At 39.9% G+C, this 18,488-nt stretch overlaps 1 protein-coding gene across 1 annotated transcript; it reads left to right on the forward strand.

The window, feature by feature from the left end:
- Positions 1–2,843: 2,843 nt before the first annotated feature.
- ANKRD22 (ankyrin repeat domain 22) lies at positions 2,844–16,382 on the forward strand (the record flags this gene model as incomplete). Its single annotated transcript, XM_060116321.1, has 6 exons — positions 2,844–2,852; positions 7,740–7,931; positions 11,279–11,386; positions 14,435–14,512; positions 15,936–16,034; positions 16,305–16,382. Coding segments are annotated over 6 exons (564 nt in total), but the record flags the coding sequence as incomplete, so codon positions are not given.
- Between the last annotated feature and the right edge of the window lie 2,106 nt (positions 16,383–18,488).

An 18,488-nucleotide genomic window follows, 5' to 3' on the forward strand; every position in this document is an offset into this window, starting at 1 on the left:
CGGGCTTCTCATTGTGGTGGCCTCTCCTGTTGCAGAACATGGGCTCTAGGTGCGCAGGCTTCAGTAGTTGTGGCTCGCAGGCTCAGTAGTTGTGGCTCGCGGGCTTAGTTGCTCGGCAGCATGTGGGATCTTCCCAGACCAGGGCTCGAACCCGTGTCCCCTGCATTGGCAGGCGGATTCTTAACCACTGCACCACCAGGGAAGCCCTAGCATTGTATATTTAAAAAAGAGCACCAAATAGCTTCTATCCCAATTGATTTCTTGATTCTTTCCTTGTATATTTTAAGTATTTTACAAGTGATAATGTGGTACTAAATCACATTTTAAAAAGGAAATGAAAACTTCATTGTATGAACAGAAACTGGCACTAAACATTTGTAAATATTTATTCATTCACTCAGTCATCCATTTATTTAATCAACAATATTTATTGATCACATACTGTATTCCTGGCACATGCTAGCTCCTGGTACATAGTGATAAATAAATAAGAGTAGATCTTGACCTCTTGGAGCTACCAAGGTAAAATGAATATACAAATTTAAAAAAAATAATTGTAAGTAGTGAAAAGAGAAATCAAGGAAGCAACAGGATAAAGAGAGAGTATATAAGAGGACTGTATATATGTAATTAGATTTGACCTGAAAGGCTCCAATGAGGTAGTGACATTCGAGCTGAACTCTGAGGAATATGAATCTAGTCTTGGGAATCTTGGGGAGAGTGTTCCAGACAAGGGGTGTTATGTATGGAGAATCTGAAGCACGGGAAGTTGGGCCACTTGGAATAACTGAGTGGTATATGAAAGGTATGGGTGAGAGCAGTTCATCTAGGTACAGGCAATCAGAAGTTTTATTTTCTATTCTGAATTTAGAGACTAATAATACTGACTAAAGGTTGATTTGCTTTTTGTCATCACGGTGCTCCAGTAATTCTAAATAATGTCAGTTTAACAAGGTCATCCCCACCCTTGGGCAGAGCCATTGTTTGGCCGAAAGTCCTAGAGCCCAGGAGGCAGTGAGAGTGACACTACTGCTTCCTCAAAGCCCTGCATTCACGTCTTCGCTGGTCTGAGGTTGTAGGGAGATATCAGGGCCTCCGATTTGCTAGATCAAGCAGCTAGAACCCACCCTTCCTCTGCCCTTTCTCCTCGTGATTGGAGGCAAAGGCTTTCTTGCCCTGCCCTGGCCTCAGAGCTTCTCAGGTCTCAAGTGTGGTAATGAAGCTTCTTTAACTTCCTGGCCGTGAAGACAACATCATGTTCTCAAAATGACCTTGTTGGAGAAGGAATAGAAAATAGATAAATGTGTGCCCTTCCTTGATTTCCCCTTCACTCTTACTATCCTCATAATCCAACCACTGCTGGGACTGTCCTTTACGTTACATAAAGGCTAAGTGGACCTAAGACCAAAAAAAAAAAAAAAAAAAATCCTGTGCCTTTTTTATTTATCTGAAAGGAAGAATTTACTAAGAAATTTAAATCACAGTATGTGAAGAAATGAGTCATCAGAAGGAAAGGCTTGAGATTTATTGTACGAATAAAATAAAACCTTCATTATTATTCCCTAAGATTTCCTAAGTTGAAGAGGAAGAAAACATCTTCTTGCCTTTTCTGGGAAGACATTTCATTAGTGTACACGTTTATCTTGTACACCATCTGAACCGTGTTGCATCAAAACCCACAGATTCTTATGGGCTTCCCTGGTGGCGCAGTGGTTGAGAGTCCGCCTGCCGATGCAGGGGACATGGGTTCGTGCCCCAGTCCGGGAGGATCCCACATGCTGCAGAGCAGCTGGGCCTGTGAGCCATGGCCGCTGAGCCTGCGCGCCCAGAGCCTGTGCTCCGCAACGGGAGAGGCCACAACAGTGAGAGGCCCGTGTACCGCAAAAAAAAAAAAAAAAAAAAAAAAAAAAAAAAAAAAAACACAGATTCTCCTCAGAAATTGTTAGGGAACATTTTAAATGGGGGGAGCTTCAGCGTGGAGATGGTTAATAAGCAACTTATCAAGGCAGAGTTCCAAAGTCTCTTTCTTTAGACTGACAGTTAGGGAGGAACCACTACATTTCAGGGGAAGCAATACTGAAAGTGGGGATGGTGGGGAAACTTTGCTTTTCAAGACCTCTATTACAGTGCAAACAGCTCAGATTCCTCCATGGTACTAAAATAATGTCAAATATTTTTCCAGCTGTGATATCTATTTTACTTGGAGCAGTGTAAAACACGGTTATGTTAAATAACCCATACAGAATAGTTTAGTTAATCATCAACAAACTGAATGTGTCTTGTGCTCCCCAGAGGCACTTCTTAAATTTTAGGGCCTGGAACAGGGAGATACAAAGTGGGACTGGGGTGGGCCTCTAGCACCCAGTTATCAGCTATTTTGAAAGCCAGGCATGTACCCTTCCTCTTCTTCTGGCTGGTCTATGAATTAAATGGACATGAGGAAGATTAATAGGAGAAAATCAAACAAAAGTTTAATAACATGTATACTTGGGAGAGACCCAGGAAAACTGAATAACTCACCAAAATGGCTGAAACCCTCACGTTAAATACCATCTTCAGCTAAAGACGGAGAGAGTGTTGGGGGTAGTGATTTGGGACTTTGAAGCAGAGGAAGGTAATTCACAAAAGATGAAAAAGCAAATGTTTGGTAAATAAATGTTTGCTGGGCCTGCAGAGACAATGGGACACAGAGTGGACTCTGATCTTTAGGCCCTGCTGAGTTTCCCCCATACTCTTTGCAGAGATCTCTGCTGAAAGCTCTATTCCAGAACAGGGCCCCCTCACACCCACTTTTTTTTTAATTGAAGTAGAGTTGATTTACAATGTTGTGCCAATCTCTGCTGTATAGCAAAGTGAATCAGTTTTACACGTGTATACATTCTTATTTTTATTTTTTTTTTTTATTTTTTTTTTTGCGGTATGTGGGCCTCTCACTGTCGTGGCCTCTCCCGTTGCGGAGCACAGGCTCCGGATGCGCAGGCCCAGCGGCCATGGCTCACGGGCCCAGCCGCTCCGCGGCACATGGGATCCTCCCAGACCGGGGCACGAACCCGTATCCCCTGCATCGGCAGGCGGACTCTTAACCACTGAGCCACCAGGGAGGCCCCATTCTTATTTTTAATATTCTTTTCCATTATGGTTTATTCCAGGAGATTGGATATAGTTCCCTGTGCTGTACAGTAGGACCTTGTTGTTTATTCATTCTAAATGTGATAGTTTGCATCTACAAACCCCAAATTCCCAGTCCATCCCCCTCCTCCCCTCTGCCCCTTGGCAACCACAGTCTGATCTCAACCAACAGTCTGTGAGTCTGTTTCTGTTTTGTAGACATGTTCATTTGTGCCATATTTTAGATTCCACATATAAGTGATATCATATGGTATTTGTCTTCCTCTTTCTGACTTACTTCACTTAGTATGATAATCTCTAGTTGCATCCATGTTGCTACAAATGGCATTATTTTGTTCTTTTTTAATGGCTGAGTAGTATTCTACTGTATATATGTATCATGTCTTCTTTATCCATTCATCTGTTGATGGACATTTAGGTTGTTTCCATGTTTTGGCTATCGTGAACAGTGCTGCTATGAACATAGGGGTGCATGTATCTTTTTAAATTATAGTTTTGCCCAGGTATATGCCCAGGAGTGGGATTGCTGCATCATATGGTAATTCTATTTTTAGTTTTCTGAGGAACCACCATACTGTTCTTCATAGTGGCTGCACCAACTTACCTTCCCACCAACAGTGTAGGAGGGTTCCCTTTTCTCCACACCCTCTCCAGCATTTGCTATTTGTAGACTAAAAAAAAAAAAAAAAAATTTATTTATTGGGCTGAGCCGGGCCTTAGTTGCAGCACACAGGATCTTCATTGCCGCATGCAGGATCTTTTAGTTGCGGCATGTGAGATCTTTAGTTGCAGCATGCGAACTCTTAGCTGCGGCATGCAGGATCTAGTTCTCTGACCAGGGATTGAACCCAGGCCCCCTGCAATGGGAACTCGGAGTCTTAGCCACTGGACCACAGGGGAAGTCCCTATTTGTAGACTATTTAATGATGGCCATTCTGACCAGTGTGAGGTGGTACCTCATTGTAGTTTTGATTTGCATTTCTCTGATAATTAGTGATTTTAAAAAATTAATTTTTATTGGAGTATAGTTGATTTACAATGTTGTGTTAGTTTCTGCTGTACAGCAAATTGAGTCAGTTATACATATACGTATATCCACCCATTTTTAGATTCTATTCCCATATAGGTCATCACAGAGTACTGAGTAGAGTTCCCTGTGCTATACAGTAGGTTCTTATTAGTTATCAATTTTATATATAGTAGCGTGTATATGTCAATCCCAATCTCCCAATTTATCCCTCCCCCAGTAATTAGTGAGGTTGAGCATCTTTTCATGTGTCCACTGGCCATCTGTATGTCTTCTTTGGAGAAATGTATATTAAGGTCTTCTGCCCATTTTTCAATTGGGTTGTTTGTTTTTTTGCTGTTGAGTCATATGAGCTGTTTGTATATTTTGGAGATTAAGCCCTTGTCGGTTGCATCATTTGCAAATATTTTCTCCCATTATGTAAGCTAACTTTTTTTTTTTTATAATGGTTTCCTCTGCTGTGCAAAAGCTTGTAAATTTGATTAGGTCTCATTTGTTTATTTTTGTTTTTATTTCTATTGCTTTGGGAGACTGACCTAAGAAAACATTGGCATGATTTATGTCAGAGAATCTTTTACCTAAATTCTTTAGGCAGCTGAGAGAGAGGTAAAAAGACTTTCTGAGTCTTCAGTTTCTTAAAAATAATCAGCCTAAATTAATCCTCATGCCAAAGAGGCACATTTTGGGGTGGCAAATTTTGCTCCCCTACTTCATTAAACCATTCATGTATTTAAACATAATTGCTGTTTATTGAATATCTATGTCTATCTATTTATTGATGATAAATACATGTTAGCATAAGGCATGAAGATCAAACCTCAGACTTTCTGGCAAAAAATTCAGCTAATGTAAAGTTCTCTCTATCCTGAATATTTATCTTTCCTCCCTTGCTTTGGCTTTAGAACCAAACTGTCATTGTTTAGTAAGGTTAATTCTTCACTATCCTATCATCTCTTCATTCTCTTTCAGTAACTGTTTATTTGATAACCACCTCTGCCCATCTTCACTGGCAGCTATGTTTTTAAAAAATAACTATAAGAATAGCCTACATTAATTGAGGGTTTATTATGAGTCAGACCTGAGTTATGTGCTTCATCTATACAGTCACGCTTAATCCTTTCTGTAACCTGATAAAGAAGATGTGATTATTAAATGGAGAAAGAAGCTGAGCACAAATTGTTTAAGTAAGTTGTCCAAATAACATAACTGTTTCATGGCAGAGTTGAGATTGGAACCAGAAAGTTTGCTTCCAGTGCCTGTATTTATAACCACTTGAAGCCACCACTTTGCCTATAAATGTGCAGAACTTTGGCTGGACCCCGCTACAGCCCTCTGGGTACTCACTAGCTCCCGCTTAGCTTTCACTACCAAACTTACCATGAATTCCTCTCTGATCACACTCCAATTCTTCATAGACCGCGAACTCAGACCCCTGTATTCTGCCTTCTGTCTGACACTTATGAAATTCATCTCTGAATGGTCCTTAGTGATCAAATCCAGCAATCTTATCTTGCACTTGATTCTCTTAACTCTATCTTCCTTCTTGAAACTTTTAAACTTTTTTTAAGCAGATACTGCTAAGCACAGAAACTGTGTGTCTAGGAAATAGGCAGCCTAAGAAAGATGGGAAGATAAGGTCAGGTTAATATTGGAAGTAATATTGCTCAAGTGGGATTGAGAAACACTCCAAGAGCCCCTGCGACTCTTGCAGGAAAACTCTCCACTTTTCCTTTCCTCTTTATGGTTAACTCTCAGTGAAGATTTTGAGGCACCCGAGCAGAGCGAGCTTTGTGTGGTGTCCTGTGTGCATGTGGGTCCAGTGTTGCCAAATCTTTCAGTTTTTAAAGAGAATCTGGAAAGCCAGATCACTACATGAAAAAATCCAGCTTTTGAAATACTGTAAATTAAAATGCTAGGAAAAGAAGAATTAACAATTTGTATGTGATGTCTAAGTGAGCCAGGAAGGCATTTTACTTTTTAGCAGAAAAATTAACTCTATAGCCACCTGTTTTCAAGTTCTGCATAGAAGGCCATCAGTTCCCAAGTGCTAGCCCGTGAGTAGTAGTCATCAGTGGCAAATTTTCATTGGTGTATGTGAAATTTTTTAAAAAATGAAGTAGGATTTTCCCATAGAGCTAATTCTATCTAACAGACTTTTTCCTTCCCCTCGGATTATAGATTTATGTTGTCAGTGCTTTTATGACCCTGAGCTGCCCCCTAGTGGAGACAGAGTTTATAACAGCATAGAACCTTTTCAGCTGCTTTTACACCTCATGCAGCAAAACACTATGTGATGTCTAGTAATTTAATTTAATTTTCTAACTTTAAAAAAAAAACTTTGCCTCCTTTGCATCTGGACCATGTCTTTTTCTGATTTCTCCTGCAACCGCTCTGACCATCACTTCTTTACCTCCTGGCAGATATCGCTAATTAATTTAATTAATACTAAATAAGCAATTATAATAACCTCCATAAATTGAGCATCATTCATGTGCCAGGAATTCTAAGTGCTTTTTTATACTGTCTAATTAAAATCAATCTGAAACTATTTAATGTGTGCCTACCATGTGCCCAGTACTGTGTTATACATATGCTGGGGCTATGGCAGTGAATGGAATGAAGTAGCCTCTATTCATGTGGAATTTATAGCCTGAACTTCAGTGCTTTCCCTCACTCACTGTGGCCTCAACCCCTCCTGGTTCACAGTAGCTTGCAACATACAATTATAAATAATTAAGAAAAGAGGTATAGTTTTGTCAGTTGCTGTGAAGGAATGCTGGACTCAGGAAAGATAGATAAAATGAAAATAAGTTATGACATGAAGGATGAGCTAGCAGTTAGCCAGGTGAAGAGAGAAACGAAAAAGTGGCTGTTGTTTTGGTTTTTTGTTTGTTTGTTTGTTTTGTAGAGTAAGGGAAGAGGCCCCAGTAGAAGAAACTAAACATGAGATATTGGAAAAAAGAGAGAAGTCCAGAGGGAGAGAAGAGAGGGGAAGTAGGCAAGATGACGTCTGCTCAGATCTTGCTGTTTAACTCCCATCGTGCTTTGCAAAATTCCTTATAATGCTTTCTAAAATAAAAAGCATCTAGTTGCAGCTAATTACATAATTCTTTATTTGTATATTATTTGTCTAAAAAAGCTCTTTCCCACTGTGCAGATTTCCTTGAGTACAGGGGGCCATGTGTCTTTGTCCCATTAACTTAGTGGTGCCCTAAACTCCTCTGATATGCAGATTTTATCTTGAGTAGAAACCTGCTTTTCTGACAGGCATCATTTATCCATGAACTCAACACACAATTTCCTTACTGAGTTGGCAGTATTGCATCCATCTTTTCACTAATTCGTCCATTCAATGAACATTCCTGTGTGCCAAGCAATTTAGGGAATAGTAAGGGGTCCCTGGTGGCCCTACCCTTGTTCTAGACTTATGGCTAGACATAAATGAGACCCCAAATCTCATCAACAAAGCAGTAGATTACAATTTGGAAACATGGAATTTTAAGGTGTCGGGTGATTTTTTTTTTCTTGGTGTGGTTTAATTATTCCCATATTTCAAAACCTGCTTTTGTTTTCCTCTCCTCAGCCCATCTGCCAGGCGGCCTATCAGAATGACTTGGGTCAAGTGTGCCAGTGGGTGAGGGAAGACGGCAACTATATCAACGTTCAAGATGGCTTTAATGGAGACACCCCCCTGATCTGCGCTTGCAGGCGAGGGCACCTGAGAATCGTTTCCTTCCTTCTGAGAAGAAACGCTGATGTGAACCTCAAAAACCAGGTGAGGCCATGACCATGGTAGTTCCTTTCTCCTCGCACCAATGGAAGCAGTGGATGTCATTTGCTTATTGTTTGTAGCTCCTAATAACAACAATTTTGGGGGGCCTTACTTTAGAGAGACTGACACACACTGAGCCCATATTACCAGGCTAAAAAGCAAAATAAAACATAGGTCAGGGCTTCCCTAGTGGCGCAGTGGTTGAGAGTCCACCTGCCGATGCAGGGGACACGGGTTCGTGCCCTGGTCTGGGAAGATCCCACATGCCGCGGAGTGGCTGGGCCTGTGAGCCATGGCCGCTGAGCCTGCGCGTCTGGAGCCTGTGCTCCGCAGTGGGAGAGGCCACAACAGTGAGAGGCCCGTGTACAGCAAAAAAAAAAAGAAAAAGAAAAAAAAAAAAGGTCAATGAACAGGCATATTTTGTGGGTTTCATGGCTAATTATGTCCTTGTATTTCTAAAAAAAAAAAAAAAAAAAAGGATGGTGCACTCATTCTACTCCTCTTCCTCACTATTACAGAAGTAAAAGGAAAGATTTCCTGGAAAACAAGTATTCACCCAGTGGTGCTATTTCATTAGTTAGATTTTTACCTACCTGTCAATGTTCTGATCTCCAGAAGATCCTATAATTTGCTTGTGGAATAAAAAAAACTTCAGTGAGAAATTTGCCAAGAACAAATATGCTCACGAACCAGAGGCTGCTTGAAACCAGACAGAAAGGCACAAAGAATATACTTAAATATGTATTATTAGCTGACTTGGAGTCTTCAGAACTAAGGAAGAGCTGGACATGCTGTGAACATCCTTTCAGAACCCCATGGGAACATCCAGTATCTGCATCATAGTAAAGGCAACATTTAAAGTGCACTAAGTAAATATAAGAAGTCACTCTTTGTAATAATTATGAATGCCCTGTACCCACTCAAGTACATTCAATGAGGGAAAATAGCCTGTAGGGCCCCACTTCTCCCTTCCAAGTCATTTTAAAGTCTAGCTCATTGGGAGTAATAATATAGTATCAGAAAATGGATCACTACTGGACTTTCTTTTAATTTTTTAATTTTTAAAATTTTATTTATTTATTTATTATTTATTGGCTGCATTGGGTCTTCTCTAGTTGCCACCAGCAGGGGTTATTCTTCATTGTGGTGCACAGGTTTCTCATTGCGGTGGCCTCTCTTGTTGTGGAGCACGGGCTCTAGGCCCGCGGGCTTCACTAGTTGTGGTACATGGGCTCAATAGTTGTGGCTCATGGGCTCTAGAGTGCAGGCTCAGTAGTTGTGGTGCACGGGCTTATTTGCTCCGTGGCATGTGGGATCTTCCCGGACCAGGGCTCAAACCCGTGTCCCCTGCACTGGCAGGTGGATTCTTAACCACTGTGCCACCAGGGAAGTCCACTACTGGACTTTCTTGTTTGTGCTTCCTATTTTTTGTGGGTTGGGTTTAAAAGCAAGTCACGGCTGTGTTAATCTAACAGATAGGCTGCTTAGTGGAGTGTGACATGATTGCCCCAGCACCCAGCTGAGGAACCAGGTGTGTGGCCTTGTGGTGAGATGGGGTGGCCAAGACAGATGTCTCTGGGTTTGTGCCCTCTCAGGAGACTTGCTGGTTAGGAAGCTGAGGGAGGGAGATGTTTGTCAACACAGGGACAGGGCTGAGGAGGCATGCTTATCTCTGTTTTGCAGAGAACCTGAGCCAGGCTGCTTATGGAAATCCTGGGAAGGACTTCAGTGGATTCCTTAGCAGAGATTTTATGAGAAGTGTTTGGTTTGCAACTGCCCATTTAAAAAATATTTTCAATGGTTTTTAAAGGTTTAATCTTTTCCATTTTCCCCAATACTAATCCTTGTACATTAATAATCTGAATTGGTGCTTTCCCGTTTCTTAAATATATATTTGAGTTATCTTCAGAAGTACTAAACAGAGGCCTTAAAAGCAAGCAAACAAAAAGCTCTGGTGTTGGTACAGATGTACATACATGCCTAACAGAGTGATGGATTGTATGGAAAGCAAATTAAACTAAAACATAAAGATATCTTTTTGTGGTGTTGTTTGTTTGTTTTGGTATGCCAGATTGACCAGGATTAAGACATAAAATCAAATGCTGATCAGGAAGGAAGTTTAAATCATTATCATTTTACCAGAGCAAAATTTAGCCATACAGTGCGAGGCATCAATGCCTTTTATGCCAGGAATTCTATTTTATGAAACTTATGCTAAGGACAAATTTAGAAATGTTGACAAAGCTTTATACATGAGGATTCAAGCAACGTTATTTGTGAAAATGAAAAGTTAAAATTACTTGAAACGTTCAACAGTTAGGGTTTGGCTAAATAAATTCGAACAGCTCCATAGAACGATAAACAGTGCAGCCATAACAGTTACATGTTTTAAAATATTAAATGGCATAAGAAAATGCACATATTCTACATGTTAACTGAAAACAAAGCAGATATAATTTTGCATGTGCAGTATGATCCTACACTGAAAAATTCCACATATATGCATTTTAAAGACTGGAAGAAGATACAGCAAAATATCAACAGTTAACTCTGGGCTGTTTGATAATGTGTGATTTTAAATTCTATCCTTATACTCTTGTCTAGTTTGCAAAATTTTTACAGAGAACACCGATACCATTAGAAAAACAAAAATACTCTTATTTAAGAAGAGTAGAAATGAACCTCTCTTTTCTTCCTGACTTTCCTCTCTTCTCATTGATTTGGTTGGAATTCCAGTCACCATAGCTTGTTTTGCATTACACTTATTTGTGCGTGTTTCGCTCTACCTTTGCTTGATTATGAGGCCCTGAGATTTTATAACCCCTGCAATTCCTAGAAGCTTAAATCTGTCACCTGATAATTATTCATGTATTTGAAGAATTAAATTCAGTTATTTCCATTCTTTCGGCACTGCTTGTGTTCATGTAGGAACATGGAAAAATTGCCATGTGGTTAACATTTTCCTATAAACAAACCACAAAATGAATAATTGTGTACCATAGATGATTAAGGAGTAATTATAGCTTTTCATACTAAATTGTCCTATGTTTATATCTCAATATATTTTTTCCCCAAACCAAAATGAATGTGAGAATATATCTTTTGATGATTCGTAAAATGTACATTTCACTTGTCTTTCTATGGCCCAACTTTTTCTTTAGACTGTACTGTGTTCAATATTCTGGTCAATGGAATTCTGGGTTTATTAATTAGATTTATTCCACAGAAAGAAATGCCATGGATACCACAAAAATAAAAAGCATGGACTAAAGTTTTTGATAGGGTAATCTAAAAATATGCAATTTAAAATAATATTTTATTAATAAATAGGCCTTTTCTTAATTTTTTAGAAACAGAGAACCTGCTTGCATTATGCTGTGAAGAAAAGATTTACCTTCTTTGATTATCTACTCATTATCCTCTTAATGCCTGTCCTGCTTATTGGCTATTTCCTCATGGTGAGTACAACACTCGTGAGAGCAAAAGATAAATGAGTATAAATGAGTAAGAGATCAACAGCATGAGTCATTAAATTTTGCCAAGTTGGTGAGATGTAAATAAATAGCAACAAGTAAGCTCTTAGTTTGTATTCTACAAATGGCATCTCTAACATACATGCAATGCTATGACTGAAGTAAAGCAAGAAGAAAGGTAGCCAGGTAAATCAGTCAATGGTAAAGTAATCTGTGCAATGTTTATTAGGAAAAATAAATTAAATTTGTTTAAGAATCTTCCGAAGGAAAAGCAAAAATCCTGAATATTAAAAAGAATCCCCTCCCTACTATTTCTTTTCTTTCTTTAAAATTTATTTATCTATTTATCTATCTATCTATCTATTTATTTATGACTGCATTGGTCTTCGTTGCTGCACGTGGGCTTTCTCTAGTTGCGCTGAGCGGGGTCTTCTCTTCATTGAGGTGCACGGGCTTCTCACTGCAGTGGCTTCTCTTGTTGCGGAGCACGGGATCTAGGCGCTTGGGCTTCAGTAGTTGTGGATTGCGGGCTCTAGAGCTCAGGCTCAGTAGCGCACGGGCTTAGTTGTTCCGCAGCATGTGGGATCTTCCTGGACCAGGGCTCCAACCCGTGTCCCCTGCACTGGCAGGCGGATTCTTAACCACTGTGCCACCAGGGAAGCACCCCTGCTATTCCTTTTCTCCTTTTTTTTTTTGTAAGAAGAGTTTAGATTTTTGTACATATCTTTTTGAGTTTCTGATTTTTAAGGACCCATCCTGGTGTGAGTTAAAAAACAGATCCCAGGAGATTTGCACTAGAAACTGACAAACACAGGAGATCTTTATAGAGAATTTGAAGCCTACCTCTCACCTTGGTAGATTTATTCATGTTTGAAGGAATCTTTGGCATGCAGTAAGCTGCTTACATAAAGGAAGGTGTAGTTGGTATAGGAATGCAGTCATATTATGAGTAGAAGATGAAGCTTGAGGTTTTTTTTTTTTTTTTTTTTTTTTTTTTTTTTTTTTTTTGCTGTACGCGGGCCTCTCACTGCTGTGGCCTCTCCCGTTGCGGAGCACAGGCTCCGGACACACAGGCTCCGCGGCCATGGCTCGCAGGCCCAGCCGCTCCGCGGCATGTGGGATCTTCCGGGATCGGGGCACGAACCCGTGTCCCCTGCATCGGCAGGCGGACTCTCAACCACTGCGCCACCAGGGAAGCCCGAGGTTTTTTATTTTATTTATTTATTTTTTTCCAAATAGAGCGACAGGTTTGCACTGACTCATTCACTTTTTTCCCATCTGGTTCCTCTTGTGGCCAGTTCTCCCTTCAAGAGATAACTCAACAGATACGTAATTTATTCCAGTTAAATGACCAACTCCCGTCTCTTCTTGCTAATAGACTATGAGTGTTAGTTATTCTTGTTAACATAAACTCCAGAACAAAATCTGCCAGTAGGTAATGTTATTATCTCCTTGGGTAATTAAATGTTATACATTTTGAAGAACTATAATTAAATATGATAACATTGATTTTGATGCTTGGATTTATGAGAGAGAGGAAACTATAATTCACTGATAAACACATACTCTGTTTTTACCCTTGAAAGGTTCTTGAAAAATTGTGTATTTAGTACACAGCACTTGAATATTTGTAGTTTTGGGGTGGGGTAAATCTGCCATTCATTTCCAAACCTTTTTGGAGATTATGAAGAAAAAAATCACAACTATGATTGGCAAGGCTCATTCAGAATTTGTTGACACACAACCTTGCTCTCTAAGACTGTAAAATGTTTAAAGCTGGAGCCCTGGGCAAATATACGAACTATTATGAATAACTCAGCTCTGATTGCACATGTTTTATCTTAATTCATGGGGCCTGAAATTGTAAATTTGTGATGCCTAAGAAATAAATGACATGAGAGGAAATGATAGGGGAAAGGATCAGAAAAGACTGTGTTATATCAGAGGAAGATAGGAGGAGAAAAGCAGTTTAGACATTGACATAGGTGGGAAGCCCAAAGAAAAGACAGCTGGGTGGAGCTTCCTAAGTGGTAAAGGGGCTGAACTCCAGGACATGCCCACCTGAGCAGAGAAAGCCACGATCCCTAATGGAATAGGATGGTGGGGGGATGCTCAAAGTGTCCTGTGGTCAGAATCTCAGGGAACTAGGCAGGAAAAGTGGGTTTCTGAGGAGCCTAGTTAATTTCATTCATGTGTTCCATCATTCAACACATACTTATTATAGACTTCTACGTGTCAGACACTGTGCTGGGCGTTAGGAATACAATGATGAACTAAACAGGTATAGTCCTTGTCCTCATGAGAGTTAGAGGATTGTGAAGAATAAGTCATTAATCCAATAGTGACAGAACACATGTGAAGTTCCTATGAGGTAGTTGGTAGAGAGAGGTGGTCAGTGTTAGGAGAGCCCAGAGGAGAGGGGTGTCACCTGGAGACGTAGGTCAGGGACAGCCTCCTGGAGGGAGATATTAAAGATGAACTTACCAGGCAAAGAGGAGAGAGGAGGCTTCTAGACAGAAGAAGCATTCAGGGCAGCTCTTCTATGGCACGGGGGAGCCTGGTGGGAATGAAAGACTAACCAAGGCCAAGGTGAGCCGGGGCTGTGGATGAGATGGCTGGGGCCATAAGCGGAGGGCAAAATATATGGCACCTTGTCACAGGCTGAAGGCTTTGCTTTTGCCCCCGGAGCAATGGAATGCAATAGAAGGGTTTTGAGCAAGGAAGGGAAAGATGGGCCCCTGGACTCCATCCTTAGTAGGATTTGGCAGGAGTTGGGTAGGGCCCCAGATTTTGCATTTTTAGGTCCCAAGGTGCTGATGCTGTTACTCCAGGACCACACTCTGACAACCATGGCTTTACCTAATTAATATTAAAGGGCAGTGAGGAGGTGGGGGAGAGTTGAAGAAAGAGGCATAGACGCGTAGGGGTGTTGGGATTAAAATGAAGCCTATTGATTGGAATAGTCCAGATGTAAGAGGGAGACAATGTTTGTAAATAAACCTCTCTTGTTCTTGTGCTTGCTGTTTGTCATAGGTATCAAAGACAAAGCAGAATGAGTCTCTTGTACGAATGCTACTTAACGCTGGTGTCGAAGTTAATGCTACAGATCGTGTAAGTTTATATTTTTAGTCACTTTGAAATAACATTGCAAATGGTATTTGTGGGTAGTGTACTTGTCAACTATAAAGTTGCTCGCTTTATTTTCCGAAACACTTGTACATTTAGTTTCTGCTTCCTTCCCCTCCTTCCTTCCTTCCTTTTTACTGCGTCAGGCAACCTTGATATTGTTTATATTCTGTCACTGAACTCATGGGAATAACATTTTTATTGAATATAGAATATTTTTAAAAGAACTGCCCCACCACTAGTGGGGAGTTAAGAAAAATGCAGCCTCTGATTACAAAATTCCACTGTCAGTAGTTAGGCTGGAGTCAGAATGCCTATGTGTAAACCTAGGCTTGCCACTTTTTACCTATGTGAGTTTTGGCAAGTTTTAAAACTTACTGGACTCTCAGTTTCCTCATCTGTAAAATGGGAACATCACTAGTCCTTACTTATAAGGATCATATGGTATTTGTTTTTCTCTTTCTGACTTACTTCACTCTGTATGACAGACTCTAGGTCCATCCACCTCACTACAAATAACTCAATTTTGTTTCTTTTTATGGCTGAGTAATATTCCACTGTATATATGTGCCACATCTTCTTTATCCAGTCATCTGTCGATGGACACTTAGGTTGTTTCCATGTCCTGGCTATTGTAAATAGAGTTGCAGTGAACATTTTGGTACATGACTCTTTTTGAATTATGGTTTCCTCAGGGTATATGCCCAGTAGTGGGATTGCTGGGTCATATGGTAGTTCTATTTTTAGTTTTTTAAAGAACCTCCATACTGTTCTCCATAGTGGCTGTATCAATTTATATTCCCACCAACAGTGCAAGAGGGTTCTCTTTTCTCCACACCCTTTCCAGCATTTATTGTTTGTAGATTTTTTAATGATGGCCATTCTGACCAGTATGAGATGATATCTCACTGTAGTTTTGATATGCATTTCTCTAATGATTAATGATGTTGAGCATTCTTTCATCTGTTTGTTGGCAATCTTATAGGGATCATTATATGAAGCATTGGGCAGAGTGCCTGGCACATAGTAAGTGCTCAATGAATCCTAACAGCTGCTGCTGCAGCCAAGATCCCAACCCCCTGGTGAGAAGGGCCCCATCTGCAGACTAAGGAAAGATAAGGACAAAGGTCAAAGAGAAATCCAAATGACAGTAAGAACAGTGATAACAGGAGTACCATCGGCTAACTTCTTCCTGTTTATAAGGTTTTGTCTTCACCTTTTGGCCCAAACCTTTGCACTCATTTTCTTCTCTCAAAAGTTTACTTGCATGAAATAGTTCCACAAAGATGGTTTTCAGACTGTTTGTTTGGCTTAGCTGTACATTACAAAATATGAAAAGTGCTTGCTAAAGAAGCCATATGCTGCAGTGTGTAAGGATTCCGAATGATGTCGATGCTTTGTGTTTCAGTATGGCTGCACTGCGCTACATTATGCCTGCGAAATGAAAAACCAGACTCTCATCCCTGTGCTCCTTGCAGCCCATGCAGACCCCATGATAAAGAACAAGGTAAGGATCTTTGGACCATGGTCTGAGGTTCTTCTATCATCATAACCTTCTAACTTTGGCTTTGTGTTGACATAAATTAATTGCCTCTGAAGCTGTTAAGAGCAAATCAATTGTCCTCATTAAGGAATCAAGTTATCCTATTAATGCTAGAACCAAATGACAGTCAACATTGTCTGTCATTCGGTTCTAGCATTAATAGGATGACATTGTCATTTCATTGACATTTGATTTTCTTGGAGATAAATAGCTATGATTTCTTTTTCTCCTCAGCATGGTGAGAGTTCCCTGGATATTGCACAGAGATTAAAATTTTCCCAGATTGAATTACTGCTAAGGAAAGCATCATAATCATTATGACCTCATATGAAGAAGTACAAAAAGGACTGGATTCTATTTCCATCTTGGACTCTTGGTCTGTGGACCACTCAATCTGGAGGTCACCATGGTATGAGGATAACTATGGTTGCCATGGGTAATGTTTTGGAAAAGCTTTGTATTTCTAATTTTTTTTTGCTCAGTGGAGTTCACTGTGGTCAAAATCCTTCTAGCGGAAACACTAAAGCTGTCGGATTCTCCACTGCAGTCAAAAAAGGGTGATGTTTCAAACTCAGTCTCTCCTGAAGGAGAGGATCAGCGTTATCCATGTTATCTGTTTTCAGTTGTGTTGCTCTTATAAAGAGGCTGTCCCATCCATATCCTGCCCCAGGAGAAAAACTGTTCTTCTGAGGCTCCTTTGAGTAGTAAGAGGAAGAATCAAAGCATGCACATTTGTATAGAATGGTGTGTGTATGTGTGCCGGCTTAGAGATTCGTATATAAATATTCCAGCTTCAACAAAATCATCTATCAGTTGTCACCACAGATATTGGCAAATGCTACAAGTCAGAGCCTTGTTTTCCTTTCCAAGGAGCCAGTGTACCAGCATACCTCTAGATGTTTTGCTATCAACTTACAAATAAGAGCCGTCTTGATTTTGAAAAACATTACGTAACTATCAAGTTGTTTATTGAAAAATAGCTTTATGATTCTCTTGTGAATGCAAGGCAGTTACTAATCTTGTTAGTACTGTTTATTTTTTATTCATAAAATTAAAACTATTATTGTAAATTATTTGGATAAAGTAATTCTTTACAAGAAATAGAGCTATATGATGAGGTAGTGTCTGGATTATACTTCTAGAGGAGAGATTGTGAAAATCAATATATCTCTCTCAAGTCCTTTGTCAGTGACACAGAGCAGAAATAAGCACATTTAAAAATGACTGAGGGCTTCCCTGGTGGCGCAGTGGTTAAGAAACCACTTGCCAATGCAGGGGACACAGGTTCAAGCCCTGGTCTGGAAGATCCCACATGCCGCAGAGCAACTAAGTCCGTGCGCCACAACTACTGAGCCTGCGCTCTAGAGCCCGCGAGCCATAACTACTGAAGCCCGTGCGCCTAGAGCCCGTGCTCCACAACAAGAGAAGCCACCGCAGTGAGAAGCCTGCACACTGCAAGGAAGAGTAGGCCCAGCTCGCCGCAGCTAGAGAAAGCCTGCGCACAGCAACAAAGACCCAAAGCAGCCAAAAATAAATAAATAAATTTATTTAAAAAAAAATAATAAAAATGACTGAATTTTGCAAAGCAAGACTGAATCATGAATATTTTTAGACATGGACTAAGCCACACCGTGTGGTAACAAATATAGTCTTAAGAATGAAAGATTTACCGTCCTTGAACAGAACAAAGATCTAATAAAAATCAAATCCAGGAATATTTATTGAACTACGCACAGTGACTTAAGGCACATATTTTGTGAGGGAAGTAGTTGTATGTAGATATAGATTCTGAAGCCCTTAAACGTCTCTTTCTACATTATTTAAGATCCATTCACATTGAACTGAGTTATCAGGTGACTGAGGATTGAAAAAAAAGCAAGTGAAACTTCACACATCAGTATACCTTCAACACATTGCCAGTATACCTTCAATTTGGTGTCAGAGTTTCGCAAAATTACCATGCCATGTAATTTATAAGTGTTGTCTTTGAAACTGTGTGAAAATTGGACAATTTTCTAAAGAAATAAATCCAGATTTATAAATGAGTTGGGTGACTGTCTAATAGTACCTTTGTTAAGATCAAAGCATAATGTTTTATTATGCTCATGACATTTTAAAACTTTCTTCCCAGCGTTTAATTTTTGAAGGCAGAAGCCTAGGCCAGACATTTGAAAACAGAAGGTGTCCTAGCCGCAAGCTGTAAACTCTCAAATAAGCTTGGACTAGAACCTAGGTACTGAAATACACATGCATGCTTTATGCAATGCATAATGCATTAATTAGAAAACTCAAAATACCCTACAAAATTATCTTCTGACACTCAACTACAAAACTTGGCCTTTTCATCTCTACTTGTACATTGAGTTTTCTTTCTCTTTTTTTTTTAAGATTTTTTTTTTTTTGATGTGGACCATTTTT

This window comes from Mesoplodon densirostris, chromosome 1 (genome assembly GCF_025265405.1).
Source record: "Mesoplodon densirostris isolate mMesDen1 chromosome 1, mMesDen1 primary haplotype, whole genome shotgun sequence".
Lineage (NCBI taxonomy): Eukaryota > Metazoa > Chordata > Mammalia > Artiodactyla > Ziphiidae > Mesoplodon > Mesoplodon densirostris.